Here is a 17752-nt window from a genome sequence, read left to right as displayed (position 1 = left end):
AAGTGTCTCATGACTGATATTTTCAGAAACATGCACGAAGGCTTATAAAGATGTTACAGGGAAAAACAACATAAAATCATAAAACAACCAAAAGGACATTACTGATCAGCCAGTCCCAGATCCATATTTTTTGTTGTTGTTAAAGGAGCTGAGGCCAGAAAGATTAAATGTCATTAGTCACAGACAAATGCCAGCAGTCAGTCTCATGAAAATCCAGGTCTCATGGCTTTCAACCCAACATTACTTGAAGCATACCAAGATGTAGACTCAAATATACCTAGAGTAAACTTTTCACTTAACTATGTGAAGAAAGGATAGATTTAGATATAATAAAACTAATAGCTGATTCAATTGATTAAAATTCCTAGGTCCATTTTAATTCTTTCCCTCTCTTCAGTATTCTACTTTTCACCCATGCATCAGCAAACTCAGCAGTGACGTACCTGGTGTGGAGAAGAGTACCTCTTTTCATATGTCAATCGGTTCCCTTCAATGGAGAAACGAAACCCCTTCCTCCTGATACTGTCTTCAGATTCAGATTTATGGAACTCGTCCTCATCTTTCTCTTCCCCACCAGACTGCTCTTTCTGTTTTCTTTTCTTTCTTCGATTCCTCCTTTCCTTGGCACTCTTGGAACTCAACTTAGAGGCTTCAGATGAACTGTCTGAAAGCCTGCCTGCTGCACTGGGCTCTCTGGAATGTTCTGAGGTGGTTGCAGCTGCTGCTTGCTATGTAGAGGAAAAATAGATTTAGCATGGCACTAGAAAAGTCCTTAATCTTTCTTTAATTGTCTTAAGAATTTTCATGGCATTTACAAAATACATTTAGCTGACTGAGCTATTCTCACATTGATGCTCTGCAAGTGTAAGGGGCATTTTTTTTTTTCTTTCTACCTAATGAGGACTTTCAGAGATAATCTGGTTTTCTCCATCATACCATTTATTAGGTTTCTGTTATGCTTCACAGACCACATATTCAAAAGGATCCATTGTGCATCAATAATAACGTACATTCATACTACTTTGGGGGATTTGATTTGCCCTAATAAATTAGATTTAATTATCATTGTCTTCTTTCCTCTGAAAAGTAGATTGGAGTATAGAAGGAAAGTTACATGAGGTCATAACCAAAAATGGGAATGAGATAATTACCATTGATACTGTGTTATTCAATGCCCTCAAAATATTATCAATCAAATTGATGGATAGTTATAAAATCCCTTCTTCACCCGTCCATGATATTGTATTTTGAAGAGTGGAGGAGGGAGGTCAGCAGTTTTCTACTAAGCAATACAAGATATTCAGTTTTCCAAAATCTGTGCCCAACATCTTCAACTCGGCTCTGGTTGAACAATGCTTTTTGATCACAAATTGTATTGGTACTAAGATGGCACTTTTTGATTATTATCATTGTTCCCAGAATACCCTCAATACAGGCTTCTGGTGTATAAATTAATATAGCTGAATGAATTTTCTTCTTTAGTAAAGACCATAAGTTTATATGTGATGCAGATGGGATGACAGGACAGGCACTTTCTGAACTATGAGCACTGAAATCACAGTATAAAACAAGTATCCGTCCAACATCCCCTGGTCTCTGTGAGGTTGGTGACATTTAGATGCCATTGGATACCACGGAATCAGAGAACATTGTATTTTTAACCTCTTCCTTATAAAGGCAATTAAGCCACCACTTTAAAAGGTGATATGTTTGGTTAAAGAAAGATAAAGGCTACTTTTATGAAATAGATGAACATCTTTTTAGATAATAACCAATATTTTTTTCTAAGAAAAGATTATTTCCTTAGAATTTTCTCCTAATGCCAGTATATTCACTTAGTGAAAATGTCTTGCCCAAGAATACTCTCCAAATTACATTTTCCTCTTTATTCTGAGCATCTCAGAACAACTAAAATAACATGGGAAAGTTCCATTGTGGTTAATATTACCAGCATCTTAAAATAATTAAGTGAATAATTAAATGAAACTAAGTAGATGTTCAGAAACCTTTACTAATTCCCCATTCTACCAGTTTCCTCAGGTACCGTCTTTTACTTTCTCTCCAGTAATTTTTAACAATAAAAAAGTTGGTACCAAAAGAAAGAAAGAGGTTGGTACTGTGGGACAAGGCATATTTGACTTGATAATTTACTTGAGCTGCCTCTTGCTGCTTTTTAAGCTGTTCAAGCATCTGCTGAAATTCTGCCTCCTTCTGTTCTGCTTCTTCCATTGTGGCCTGATTCTGTTCCTCGTAGGCCATGGCCACCACAGCCAGGATCAAATTTATCAGGTAGAATGAGCCCAGGAAAATGACCAGCACAAAAAATATCATATATGTTTTCCCAGCAGCACGCAGTGTCTGCAAATAAGAACAGAATTGTTTCTCAAAACTACTTCATTAAGGGGGTGGCTTCACCTTTCAACTTGTGTGTCTTGCAGAACTCTGATACAAATTATACAGGTCACAGGCTCTCCCTCTTCTCTGACAGTCTATTTCATTCACCTCTGCCTCCTCATTCTTTAACTTAAGTATCCACACTTTAATTTCTAGGAGGAAATTCTTGGATTCACCCAATATGAAACTAATAAAATAAGATGGAGACTTCCATCAAAAAGCTGAGACTTTGATGAAAGTCAAAGAAGAAATCAGAAGTATTTGTACATTGACCTCCTTTTCATTTCCTCCCACCTGTGGGATAATAATCGAGGGGGGATACAGGGCTGAGGGGAGCTTGTGCCTTCTGGTTAAAGGGAACCTGTCTCAATAAGGATAAGAAACAGGATTTGAGCCAGGGAGAATGGGAGAGAATTACTATCCTTGGCATTATTCTGCTCAATATGTATTATAATCTATAAAATAGGGGAGCTTAAATCTCTGGCTTTCAAGTTCTGCTCTCTCTACCGTATTATGCTGTGGTGTGATTTTCATGACTTAGTCTATGTTTCTGAAAACTTCAACTTAAATGCAGTGAATATTGCTTCAGAGTCTCACCAGTTGATAAAGATTTTCCCAGAAGTCCTGAGTCATCAGCCGAAACAGAGACAAAAATGCCCAACTGAAGGTATCAAAGCTTGTGTAACCATAGTTAGGGTTTCTACCAGCTTTTACACACATGTATCCTTCTGGACACTGGCTGTAAAGGGGGAAAGAAAGCATTATAAGACATCCTACTGCCTTTTCATTCTGGTAGAATTTTACACTTAGAACATTATCTGGCCAGGAAGACTTGCTATCTCCAAGAATAACACTACGATTGATAACTAAGTAATATAATTCCCAATTTTTTTGAGAGAGAGAGAGAGAGAGAGAATTTTTAAATATTTATTTAATTACATATTTTTAGTTTTCAGTGGACACAACATCTTTGTATGTGGTGCTGAGGCTCCAACCCGGGCCGCACGCATGCCAGGCTATCGCGCTACTGCTTGAGCCACATCTCCAGCCCCTATTCCCAATTTTTTACCATGTAACTTTATTAGTCACTTGTTGTTATCATTATGAAATAGGACAGAAGAGACTGGACACTTGAGGAATTTTCAGGGATCAGGTTTATTGACTGCAGAGTTCAGAGAGGACATTTGCTTAAAATTCTCTGAACAAAGGTTTTGGAAATTTTTGAACTTTACAGTCTGCGTGTAGGGTGTAGGGTAGGGGGGAAGGTTCATATGACAAGTGCTCTCTGTTCCATCCTCTAGATCAGACACAGGTTTCACAAGTTTTTATCAAGAAAACAGAGATAATATCTTTTTGTACAACAAGCTTGCAGACTAACTCTCTCATATCTTTTGTGTGCAAACCTGCTTCAAACCACAAGACATCCTGCTCATCTGACAAGAAGAGAAGCTTAATTATGGCAAGGGTATTTTGAGAGGGGGTCTCTGGCCTGCTTCAATTAAATTATATAGTATGGCATCTCTAACAACATTAACAAAAATATTTTCTCTTAAGGACTAACATTTTCACATGTCTATTTCCTTTTCCCTACCTCGGTGCCTCCAGAGTCTATTCCTAGCAAGATATACTTACCTAAGTGAAACAGTGTTATAGCTAAAAGTATTCTTACTTTACAAGAAAAGCTTAACTAGTAATTTAAATAACCTCATGCTTTATAAATAATCTGAACTGCAGCAAATCAGTAGTAATAAATTAGTTGGCTTTTATTAGCTAGTTTCTACAGAAAGAGATAAGAGGTACACATATGTGTGTGTGTATACACCACATACACAAATACACAAGATTAATGGCTTACCCTGCATCAGAGCTATTTCCACATAGTAGTGCATCTAAAAAACCCTCCAAGAAATAATGATATCCTGTTTTAAAAAAAAAAAAAGAAAGTCAGTTATGAATACTTTTTTGGTTAAAAATACTAAAATGAGACAGGAAATCAGGTTCTAATTTTAGGTTCATTTAAGTAGAACATATAATTCATTTGAAGACATAGTATTGGCCCCTTCTCCCTCCAACTGCTAGATGTTGTAAAAAGGGCATTAGATACTTGATTTTATTTACTATTTTATTTACTATTAATATAAAATTAGTGGTAGCCTCAGGCACTAACATAACATTAAGAAAGAAATCAGTATTTTTTAACCACTGACTTTTGGTTTGTTTGGTTTTTGTTTCACAATAGTAGTAATTGAACCCAGGGCCTCACACACACAAGGCAAATGCTTCTTTTCTGAGCTATACCCCCACCACTTTTTATTTTATATTTTGAGACAGGGTCTTGATATGTTGCTCAGGCTGACCTTGAACTTACTGTGCTCCTGCCTGCTCTCTCAAGTAACTGGGATTTTAGGTATGTGCCACTGTGCCTGACTCTTGACTTCTTTAAATATAGAAAAATGTATTTCTAAGTTTTCAATTAAAATCAAATACCATGAAAGGGCTGTATAACTTCAGGATACATTTTTTATATCTTGTGCTTATGAATAAAGTCCTTTAAATTCAATGACCTAAAAACCTTACCTTGAAAAAAACAACTTTTCAATCATGATGCTTATTTTTAATTTCATTGAATTTAATTGTCTATCACTTTTAAAGATGAATCATCTTATTTATATTTTCATTTGTTTTGAAATAACTTGTCACAACAAGTGAAGCATCATCAGAGCAAATAAGAATCCTAGATTTTTAGAGTTAAAAATAGCTTCAGATATTCTTGATTTTATTTAAGTGTAAGAAAAATAGTTCACTAAATTTTCACTATGAGCAATAAATCCTGGGTGACATCTTCAGACAGAACCTTCAACTTAGATAAAAAGCAAACAACAGACTTCAGGGTGTTGGGGACAGCAGTGGACTAACTGACGTCACATGAATTGAATAGGACACATTTGAGCATCTCTGACACTGCTCCTAATGCATTTTTCTTAACCTGAAGATTTCCAACTATTTGCAAATTATTTGTCAACTTATCATTGAATATCATGAAAGAGTTAATTTGTAACAAACCAAGGTATTTCCAGAATTTATAAGGAGATATTCAGTATGTGTCTTCATCCTTTTATTATGCTATCACTACTTTAAGAATTATCAAACCACCAGTAACAGTTCGTTTGTTTGTTTTTTGTTTCCCAATACTGGTAATGGAACCCAGGGCCTCACACACACAAGGCAAATGCTCCTTTTCTGAGCTATATCCCCACCATTTTTTATTTTATATTTTGAGACAGGGTCTTGATATGTTCTATGACTAATCCAACATGTTCTACACAGTCATTCACTAAAGGTCTTTCTTCCTTTCATTTTTTCCCAAAGTATTACTCACCATCTTAAAGTAATAAAGATATAGCTATATGTAAGCATATCCACAGTCTAAGTTTATATATTTAATATTTTTCATTAAAAGGACATATCCTTTTTCAATGAATCATTTTTCTTATTCCCTGCTTTTGAAATACTGCTCCTGGCACATACTAAAATTAAAGAAAAGAAAGAGAAAATTTTTTTTCTACTTTTATTTTCAATTTTAAAGAGAAAGTGTGTTAGGCCAATTATTTTTCCATCCTTCTAGAATAGACTATTTCAGTGTTTGACTATTTTGTCTAAGTGCTTGAAATAAAGATAAAGCAATTCCCATAACCTCACTGATTTATCTGAAACTTTCTATTTTACTCTCCTGAAGCTTAATTGACAATAATTTTCTTCTTTTTGATGTAATACTTTTTCAAATAGAAGAGTGCTTATCTTTAGGTCTTGCTTGATTTCCATAAAATAATAGAGTCAACTGTAAGTACTGTCAAGCCAATATTATCACCACTATTTTCCCCACTATTCTGCCAAAGTTCCTGGCAATCTGTAGTAAATGTTTAATATGTTATATTGCATAGTACTTTAGAATTTAAAAAGGGTTTTCACACATTTATTTTCTTCAATTGTCTCAACTACCACAGGAAGCATGTACAGTTAAAAGAGGATCCTGATAAAATTCTTTTTAGCCTCCCAAATGACAACACAATAGAAGGTGGCATTTGGAAGTCAAAATTAGAATAGTTATCAATTAAAAATTGATGTATGAGCAAACCACTGGTAAGACAATGAAAAAAAAATCTTCTTTAAAACTCATCCCAGAAATTATTTAAAACTCAGGGGAAAGATTAGGGATGTCATTTTGTGGAATAGTGCTTGCCTTACACGAAGAAGGTTATGGATTTAATACCCAGTGACAAAAATACCCAGTGACAAAAAAAAAAAAAGAAAGAAAGAAAGAATGAAAGAAAACAAAATCCAGGGGAAAAGAATGTCAAATAAAAATGTAATTTTATATATTTTTAAGTAATTTTATTAAGTAATTTCCAAAGAGTTTACTACCACTTACATGATCCTTTTTAATTTCCCATGCCTAGATAAAAGGCAGATCAAACAATGAAAAGAATAAATATACATATCAGCAATTCTTACTTTCATCTTGAATGTAGGATTTCCAGTCAAACTCAAATAAAGTCTCATTTACAAGTGTGCCATTGTTATTCACAGTTATGTTCCTCTCTATAGTGTGCTCCTCCAGAGAAGCATTCGTGGGAGGCCACTGTACACATTTATTCCTCAGGTTGCCCATGAAGAGCTGCAGGCCTATCAGTGCAAACACGCTGAGGCAGAACACAGTCAGGATCATGACATCTGAGAGCTTCTTCACCGACTGGATCAGGGCTCCCACGATGGTCTTCAGGCCTAAAAGAAGGAAGCTCATTACCCTGAAGACTTAACACATCTCAAATAACAAAAGCTTCACACAATACTCTTAAAAATGTAGAGTGTGCAAAAGTCTGCAGTGGTAGATAAGGGCGACACTTCATGGTAGGTGATAGCTTATGGAGATGAACAGCAGAAAAGTAATGATCCAAACAATGAAATTTAATCCACATTGCCTTAAGATGAAAGAAAATAACAGAAGTTTCATGGTCTTCAGGAAGTCTCCATTAAGGAAAGGGTCTTGATTTTTTACTCCTTGCTCTTGAAACTTGGCCACATTTTCATTAGGGTCAGTTGTCCATTTTATAAACAAATGTCTTGAATAAATATGTTTAAATTTGAAGCAGGAAAGGTTTTGCTATGAAATTGGAGGTGGCTTAGAGTATAATTTCACTTTAACATAAATCCTCCACTCAGATTCACGCTGTTCTTTTTATCATATCGCTTGTCTTTTGTTAGCAAAAAGAAGATTTATATTGTTTACATATAGGCATCAGTGGTTATACTGAATAAGAAACTGAAAATTGACATATTCATCAGGGAATAATTCCTCAGTAAAACTGATAAGACAAAAATCTAACATATCTAAGGGTGAATCATACAGACTGTATATTATAGTGTCATGCAAGAAATTATTTAGCTCCATGGCTGGAAAAAAAAAATAAAACTTATATTCAGAAAAGGAGAATATTTTTCTGTGAAATGCCCTACTTGTATTTTTTTTATTTTCTATAATGTTGAATGTGAAGCAAACAGGCAGATGCTGACAAACACAATAGGTCCCCCCTGAGTGTTGAACCTTATTCTCACCTGGAATGACTGAGATCGTTTTCAATGCTCGGAGGACTCTGAATGTTCTCAACGCTGAGACATTGCCCAGGTCCACAAACTCTGTTATATATCTGCAGTAGGGGAGTTCACACACAGACACAGTAACAAGACACAAAGAAAGAGTTGTAGATACAAGGGGTCTACACTTCACCTTAATCACTCCTTACTTGCAATTACAAAAATAATTTTCAAAGTTCTCAAGATTCTTAAATTAAAATCACCTACATTTATGTTTACAAATTCTGCTACAAACCTGTGGAATAAAACCAAAGTTACTCAAGACTTAAGCAGGATTCATGTTGCTTGTTTGGGTCTTTTATAAAGACCTTCAAGATGATTTTAAATAATAAATATTGTAAGTAGCAAATTAGACATTCGAGCCTATCACTGTAGTTTTATTTTCATAATTTAAGATCATTAACTAAATGTAAATTTTATAAGGTATTCACCCCGTTGTCCTTTTGAAAGCTATGTAATCAGCATCTGTGTAAATTAGAATTAAATGCAAAGAAATAAACCTTGGCTGTGATTTCAGGGTTTCATTTAGAAAAAGAGTGAAATCCCAAAGTTAGGTATGAAAAGGCAGATTGCTTCATTGTCTTTATCTACAAGATAAGGTTTTTCTAGTGCAACGTTTAAACAAAAGTTAAGCAAATTAGTAATGATATTTTATGGGTCCCAATACTGCTCCTGCCATTATTGCTATTTCATTCTCAAGAAACAGAAGTATCAATATGCATTTTTTTGCACTGTGGCTTGAGGGTGTGGTGAAGAATTGGATCATCTTGCTCAGAGATGAAAGTAAGACCAGACAGGCAGCATTTGGAGCTCTGAGTATATTGCTGTCCCTTCTCTTCCTCATCTGCACCATATTACACCTTCTATAGGTCAAGAGAATTAACTCCCAAAGGCAGGATGAGGGCATGGGGTTTGTTGGTTGGTCCACTGTTCTCCACATACCATGTCACTTATTGTGAATGGCTTTCCAATACTTGTTGGGTTCTCTTTCTAGGGAAGTTTATCACTAGAAAGTTTACCACTAGGGATGCAGGAATTGTTAACATTACTGAATATATATGGATAGGGTATAAGGATAAGAAGGCTTGTGATGAGAGTAAAGGAAGAGATGAAGGAGGCAATAAAGAGAAAAGATAGAAAAGGAGTCAAAAGAGAAATAGAGGTAGAGAGAATATGTCTGTATATAAAGCCATAAATACCCATTTACTGATAAAATAATAATAATTTATTAATTCATATTATATCAAATGCCTTCTTTTAACTGGTTAGTTTAATTTTCAGAGTACTTGGATACTAGTATATATTTACTTTTTATTATTTTATCAAACTAAGAAATAAAGGTATGGAGAGTATATAAAATTGATAAGATAAGTTTATGGAACCAGTAGAATTGTCTGTCCCTGTAATTATTTAAAGTCATTTTGCAAAGACATATTATAAATACGCTTGTACTTTTATATTTGGGGGGCATTGGTATGCATGTGGAAGAAAGGCAGATATGAAATTTGATGTGAAATTTTTATTTCCAACTATTGAAAAGCCTTCAAGCTATAGTGAAATACCACTTAAACTTCTATGGTGCTAACTTAAGATCCAGAGCTTAAATGTATAAGTCATGCCAACATATTCTAAATACTAAATCAACTTTATTTTTTTAAACTGTAGTACTAATGGAAAACCCAACTATATTCTTTTTGAAGTTTCAAAAAAGGCACTTACGCAAATGTAATAACAGTGAAATCAAGCCAGTTCCATGGATCTCGGAGGAAAGTAAAATCTTCTAAACAGAAGCCCCTTGCAATAATTTTTATAAGTGATTCAAAGGTATATATTCCTGTGAAAGTGTACCTAGAAACAAGCATCCAAAGAAGAACTGATAGAGTAATGGTTTTCTTTCAGAGCATATTAACTTCTTATACCTGTCAGTGGAACAGATGAATACTAAAAACAGGAAATTATGCAACTTGATTTTATTTTTGAAGAAATAAGACATAGTGGTAACTTTAAATTCAACTCCCTAACATATGAAGAGGTGTTTTTAAAGTGTCTTATAAGCAGTGTGAGAAATACATGCCATGTAAAATTCAAATCTAGCTACTGCCTGACATGACCTAGTATTGATAAAAATGAATTGAGTCTCCTGAGAAGCAGCATGGTTTCATGATGGAGTAGCCAATCAATAATGTTGCAGTATAGAAGGATATTCTCTTATAAAACAAAACAATAATTAAAAAACCCCTCAACTTCCATGATATTTTAAGAATAAGAAGACATTGATGAATCAGCAAGTCTAACATTTTCTCTTTCTTCAAGATAGGCTAACTTTCATGGAAAAAGACTTCATTAAAATCAAAGGGTATAATTCTAGGGTTATATGAGGTGAAAATTTACTCTGGAAGAAAATTTGGTGATCATTCAAAAACTTGGATGTTTCCAATGTTTAAAATGTCTATCAGAAACAGGAGTTCCAAGGTAACAAAACATCACAAAAATTAAAGTAATTAAAGACCTGTGGATTTTAACTTGTTAGCTTCAATGCTTTAGGAATTCTTTGTATAAAAAGTTTACTATTTTCTCCAGACTCTCTCCATTTTCTTATTGGCTCCACCTTGGACCTATCCAGGAAGGGAAGATGCACTTGGAAACACCTCTGTATTGGTAAGAGAAGTGGCCCTGGAGTAGCAAGGATTTCAATAGAGAGCGTGGGCAGGTGCAGCAGCCAGGCTTGGAGCAGCATGGATTGCACTTAGCCCACAGCTGGGCTTTCTGCCCTCAAGGGATATCCCAGACAGAGACAGCAATTATATTAGTAATGCTGCCAGGATTTTTTAAAAAATACTACCCAAACTTTCACCTTCATTAGTTTAGCTTTCAGTTAAACTAATTCAAATTTTAAAGTTGTACAATCGTGAAATTTTGGAAGGTTTTTTTTGTTTTGTTTTTTAAGTCAGTTTTTTGGTGACCTCTACTGAACTGATATTGGCCTGATATGAGGTACACATGGCTGACAAAATTGGAAACTCCTGAGGTTCAACATGGTCTCCTTATGGCATTTATAACTTGCTCTTAATTCTTAACTCACTGAATTAATCCCTTAACTTCCAAGTTTTCAATAACATAATAATATTCAAATTCTATTTTAAAGTTACCATAAGTGGTATATTTGTTGCTCAATTTAAGTTTTTCTATATGTCCCATATCTGGGACAATGGGACAAAATGGGTATTATGGAATTGAACTGAACTCAAGATCCATCATATTGGACCTCTTCTGCAATTTCTTTCAACACATTTTCTCTGGACATGTTAATTCTACAGCAAAAAAAAAAAATGGTAAAATGTCCAAGAAAGATGGACTTCTAGTGACCATCAGGTATAAGCAAAACAGAAAGATGAAATCTAATACCAGCAAGTCTTCTTGTTGCATAAATGTGCCTAAAATGGCTTTAATACAAGTGTTCTTCAATTTTATCTCAAAGATACATGAAGACATAGTTCCAAAATTTGAAATTTTGTATATGTGTGTTTATACATATAAATATAGAATTCGAACTTACTCTACATTCTTTGTCCAGTCTGGAGGGTTACTCATTGTCATAAACACACAGTTTGTCAAAATAGTGCACATAATTAGCATGCTGAATAATGTAGGTTATTGTTAAGGAACACACAAAACAAAATACAAATTTAACTAGTATATAAAACTAACATCAAAAAACCTTAACTATAGTTCAACCAGTACTCAGTGATAAATATATCATGGGCAAGTCATCTAATCTCTTTAAATTTTAGTTTCTTTCTTTCTTTTTTTTTTTTTGTACCAGGGATTGAACTCAGGGACACTCGACTACTGAGCCACATCCCCAGCCCTATTTTGCATTTTATTTAGAGACAGAATCTCACTGAATTGCTTTGCACCTCACTTTTGCTGAGGCTGCCTCACAATCCTCCTCTCTCAGCCTCCCAAGTTACTGTGATTACAGGCGCGTGCCATCATGCCCGGCAAATTTCATTTCTTTATCTGTACAATGTGAGTAATAATATCACCTTCACAGAATAGCTGTTTATGTTAAATGAAATAATGCATAAGAAGACATTATTGTATTGGTATAAGGTGTTGGTTTTGCAAATATTATTGAACAAATATATTCACTTCTCAGAAAACTTTGGTGGGAAGGCTTTCTGTGCCTTGTAGAGTTGCATATTATTTTGAACAGAGAGCATTAGCTTCAACTAATTCTAATAGTTAATTGTTGAGGAAGAATACATGTCTGTAATATTGAAATTTCTTCCATACATGTCATTCAATATATTTCAACATGTGAAAACATTTTTTTTGGTCAAAGACAGCATGATACTAAGTATTGGATTTTTCAGTTTTGACCAAGTTTCTACAAGTGCAGCAGCATTGGATAAGATGAAAAGTGAATATTCCTGAAGGTCAAGATTTAATATGATGTGAATGTAATTAAAATTCAACAAGGCAAAGTGACCTCAAGTGAGTCACTTATCCTCTCTGTGCTACTGAACCTCTCTGTGTCTCCACTTACTTTGATAAAGTGGAACTGATAATGAAGAGATTTCATCATTCTGGTGGGCAAGTTAAGTGAGTTAATGTGTGTGAAATGCTTGGAGCAGTGCCTGTATATAAGGAAAGATGCTCTAAGTGCTAGCTAAAACAAATGAGGAAGGCATAATGGAGTTGCAGCTGTGACAGGGACCTTAGAAAACAAGGAGTCTTATCACTACATTTAGAAATCAGAGAATTAAGGCTTATGCTCTAGAGAAATTAGATAACTTGGCCCAGGACTACAGAATGCAGGTTTTCTGTCTTTAGACACAATATTCTTTTCACTATAGTTTACTGCCCAAATGAAAATTTTCCATCAACTGAAAAAAAAAAGTTTACATCAAATGACCACATGATGGCACTAGGAATACAAACTAAGACAGGAAACATAGAAGTGGAAAAACCCTGAACACGCAATTTTTAATTTCAAATATTTAAATTTTAATAATAGCACATTTATACCTCTTACAATCAGCTTAAAATAGAAGGGTATCTTAGTTATGTTTTTTAGTTGTTTTTCTGTTTCACTGTTGTACTTTGTCTTGTTTCAGGTGCTGGAGCTCAAACTCAGAGCCTTGCCTGTAATTGTTAGGCAAGTGCTCTGCCTCTGAGCTACACCACCTTCAACCCAACCTTTTAGATTTTAGAAACTTTTTATTAAAATCAGATAGAATGGGCTTATGATAATTATAATAGTATTTCCTTATTTGTTAATACCAGAACCACCAAATGAAACACAAAAAGGAATGGAGTTTTCATTGATAAATATCAACAGATGAATTTAGTTGCAGTGGATTTTTTAAACCAGTAGGAATCACAAAGCTAAATCCCCAAAGCATTTGGAAATATAATCTTAGTTTCTTTCATCAACTCCCAAAGTCTTTATTAAGCAATCAGTTTTACATGACTGAATCATAATTCAGTGGCTTAAATTTGGAATTCAGCCAATATTTCAGTACTTTCTTTACAAAAATTATCAGTGAAGTTCAAGAATTAATGAAGTATTGATCAAGGTCATCTGATAATCTTCTATGGAAATATACCTACAAGTTTATTCTACAGAATATTAAATTGTTTTAGAATATAGCTATGGCTGACCCCGACTCTGGAAGTAGATTTCTTTATTATTATGTCATTATTCACTTAAAATTCTACACATCTTTCTACGAAGATGGTAAACATAAAGATAGATATTTTGTATTAGATTTGTAGGGCTCAATACATACAAGTGTTTTAGAAAGATAACAACTATACATACATATGTATACACATATGTAATGTTAAAGACTTTGTAAGTTCCCATGACATCTGTGCTTAATCAACTTTAAGAATAAGACTTATCTGACAAATGAGACTGATAAAAGCTGTAGAGTATAAGTAATTTAATTTTGTATTTAGGTATAAATCACTTATAGATTATGTACAAACAGTTAACATTAATTACTTGAAAAAGGATATGAATGTACCAAAATCTTAATAGCTATTTTCCTAAGAGGATTGAAGGGAGTTAAAATGTACAGGGCAGAGGTGGCACTGAACCGGAAGATGGCCTTCCCTTTATTCAATACTATAAAAGTCTGTAAGACAGGAACACAACACAAAAGTATAAAAGTGTAAACAATTTCAATTTTATTACTGTTTTCTGTTATTTTCTATAAGGAATAATTCCAATGTTGCACAAGAAATCAGGATGATCATAATTTATGATACATACCATGAAGAGACACTATTACTGGATCTCTTCACTAAAGAGGGAATTTGATGACATCACTTACCTTTTACCTAATACTTAGCTGTAATTTCATTGTACATAATTTCATTGTACATAGGAAATTTAGCCAAGATAATTTATTTATTTTCTTAATATTTTAAAAGTTTGATTTAAATGGAATTCTTAAATGGGTGAACAATTCACTTTCATTCTAAAAGTCTTTAAGACACTAAATTCCTTTTATAATGATTTCAGCTTTCCCAATTAAAATATCTTGAAAAATTAATCCTGTGGAATGCAAAATCATTCAATAGAGTTGATACTATTTTTGTAATAAAAATTTTGTTACCATGTTGCTTATAAAATAAACATTATCACTTTACTGGTAAATGAAAATAAAAGCAGTCACCCTCAAACACATTCTTGGTTTAGATGGATGTGATCCAATAATTGATTTCTGGAGGCCAAGTTCCCTGGAGAGTGTCTGTTGACTGAGAGCGCTAAATTCTGTATTGGGATTTCTGAGTTAGCTGACACACTGAATTCTACTCCCAACTGACTTTATTGCATGTGGTGATTTCTTTGCCCAGAAGAAAAGCTCAAAGTCCCCAAAGAACCAGGATCCATGAATGTGAATGGAATTCCATTTCAAAACTAAGACTTATTTGATCACAATTGATAGTATGCAGAGAAAAAACTTTAAGAAGCAACATACAATAGTGTACAAAGGACTGTGACTCAGGGCTTTTAAAGGCACTTACTTATAGTCATAGCCAAAGGTAAGAGAAAGCTACTTTCTCTGTGAAGAACATATTATAGGAAGAGAATTTTGTTTATCTATCTATCTATCTATCTATCTATCTATCTAGTAACCCAGAACCTCATTCAAGTACTATGACCTTGAGCTACCAGGTCAGCTTTTTTTTTTTTTTTTAATGTAAATTCACCCACTCTCTAAAGCCTTGTTTTTAGCTTTAGGATGCATATCTGCATAGAGCCATTAAGGACATAGCACTGTAACTTCATATTTATTTTCTAGTAAGAACCTTTGATAATGGTTTATTCTTCACAGTCTTCAGGTCAATAAGAGGTTTTACATTTCTTTTCCGACTACCATTTACAAATAGAATAAGATTTTCAAATGAGTAATTACTCCAACATATTTATGGAATTCCTCTTTGAAAATAGAACTTCCTAACTGGTTTTGGTAGAAATATCATAAATCTTCCATGAAAGTATGGTCCCTCAACTAATGCTGGTCATTAACTTCAGCTGTGATAAGCTAAATACAAATATTTGAGAGTACAGCTTATTTAGAAGCTTTTAAGACACTTTGATGAAACTTTGTCTATTGAATCTAATAATTTAAAAAAGGAGGAGGTTGTAGTTTGTATATCAGAGTTTCATATAGATTTTTTAAGAATTATTTTTACTGCATTTTATAGAAGAGACTTCCCTTTTGCAACAGTTAGAAAATCTCCACTTGAAACCTAACTGCTAAGTACACTTCCTTTATTCTTTGTGAAGAAGTAAGTTCAGAAAACAAAAGAAAATTTCACCACAGAAAGTGAATTTACAGGGGCTGGTGATATAGCTCAGGTGGTAGAGTGCTTGCCTCACATGCACAAGGTCCTGGGTTCAATCCCTAGCACCACATACACAAAAAAATGTGTATTTACAGTGTGTGTGTGTGTGTGTGTGTGTGTGTGTGTGTGTGTTCACCTGTGTGCAGCACTTAGTTTCTGTTTTCCTCTGATCCATTCAGTGCATTTGCCCCTAAATGACATTGTGAAATCACCATAAATCATGAACAGACTTGTGGGATGCATATACCTTTGCCCTAGGGAATATGAACATTCAAAGCCACAGAAGAGCAAAATTGAGCTAATTCTGGACTGTAGGGTCCACATTTCACACCAACTGCAAATCTCCTTTCCTCAAAAACACCCCAAATAAAATCTGATAGAAATAATGTGGTCTAGAGTAGGAGAACCAGTAAAAATATGACACAGAATATATACTCTGAATCTAAGAATTTCCTCCTATCAGATAATATTATAAGATAACTTCGATTGATACAGTGGTACAAAGAGACAATGAAGAAGAAATTACAACCTCATAGGTGGCCCAAACCATGGACTGGAGGGTGAGGGTGCTCAAGGTGGTTCTGATTACAGCTTATAGGGACTCCTGCTCCTTGACCACCCTCAGCCTAAACCAGGAGCAGAGAAAATTCACCAAGAAAACAGAAATGAGAGAGAAGGCAGGGAAGCAAAAGGCAAAGGTGGAGAAGCCAAAGAATGGGTGGGAGAGAAAGAAAAGTTTGCCTTGAGCACTAAAAAGTCAAAGAGGCAGGACTAAGAAACTTACCAGAGAAGTGCCTGAGAAGGAAGTGTGAAGGGTTGGTATTCAAAATGGTAAATGTAATGAAAGCACTGTACCCCTAATGCTGACAGCTAATTTTCATCCCAAAGTTCTTTGACAGATGCATTAATACTTAGGCATAACAGTTAAAGACCAATGGACATAATTATTAGTTGTTCAAGCCTCAGATGGAAACAGGATGTATTTTTTGTATGTATGCATGTATGTATATATGTGTATATTAAACTCAAAATGTATAGGAGATTATTTTATAACCTGATATTCACAAAACTTGTATGTGCATTGTGTAAATGTTTATAATTTGATTTTATAAATGGGCTAATGGTGTTCTGCTACACAAAGTTTGTTCTGCTTTGATTTTTCACAAGATATACAGATGGGCATGACATTCTTGCAAGAACTACCCGGGAAGGTGATGATAATGCCAACATTAACAGATAATGTTCATAGGATATTTTTCTGTGAGAGCTCTGCTTTTCAAGTGTTGAAATGAATATGTTTTTGTACAAACTTCATGTTTTCCACTTTTTAGTGATCGTGGGTTTATTTTCAGTAGACTCACAATAAAGCAAAACTTTATAGACTTGTACAGTAACTTGTATAGTAATTGTATGTAGAATTTCAAATGTTATCGTTTTATGTTAGTAAGTTCCATATGGAACTTCAAATTTACTATTTGTAACTGATCTGATGCTTATTCCCTCATCTATTGGTATCCATCCTCTTTACATTTTCTTACACAGCCAAGAAGTTAACCATTCAGTTTGTAGTGTTAAGAATTAACAAAAGATGGGCTGGGGATGTGGCTCAAGCGGTAGTACAATCACCTGGCATGCTTGGGGCGCTGGGTTCCATCCTCAGCACCACATAAAAATAAAATAAATATGTTGTGTCCACTGAAAAATAAATATTAAAAAATTCTCTCTCTCTCTCTCTCTCTCTCTCTCTCTCTCTCTCTCTCTCTCTCTCCAAAAAAAAAAAAAAAAAAAAAAAATTAACAAAAGGATCGTGTATCCAAGGAAACTCAGACACATTTTTCTC

General features: G+C 34.2%; 1 protein-coding gene across 3 annotated transcripts in view; it reads right to left on the bottom strand.

Annotated features, from left to right (window-relative positions):
* The window catches only part of Scn1a (sodium voltage-gated channel alpha subunit 1), an 88253-nt gene that overhangs the window by 52775 nt on the left and 17726 nt on the right, over positions 1-17752 (bottom strand). For all 3 annotated transcript variants that reach the window (XM_076866474.2, XM_076866475.2, XM_076866476.2), the window contains exons 2-10: positions 14074-14192; positions 11603-11692; positions 9766-9894; positions 8008-8099; positions 6907-7176; positions 4250-4313; positions 2992-3133; positions 2152-2358; positions 444-728 (exon numbers count right to left, since the gene is read on the bottom strand). In XM_076866474.2, coding sequence (XP_076722589.1) covers positions 444-728; positions 2152-2358; positions 2992-3133; positions 4250-4313; positions 6907-7176; positions 8008-8099; positions 9766-9894; positions 11603-11692; positions 14074-14192 — 1398 coding nt within the window. The remainder of the gene's footprint in view (positions 1-443; positions 729-2151; positions 2359-2991; positions 3134-4249; positions 4314-6906; positions 7177-8007; positions 8100-9765; positions 9895-11602; positions 11693-14073; positions 14193-17752) is intronic.

The sequence above is a fragment of the Callospermophilus lateralis genome, chromosome 9 (assembly GCF_048772815.1).
Source record: "Callospermophilus lateralis isolate mCalLat2 chromosome 9, mCalLat2.hap1, whole genome shotgun sequence".
Classification (NCBI taxonomy): Eukaryota; Metazoa; Chordata; class Mammalia; order Rodentia; family Sciuridae; genus Callospermophilus; species Callospermophilus lateralis.
This window is presented reverse-complemented; position numbering and strand designations above follow the sequence as displayed.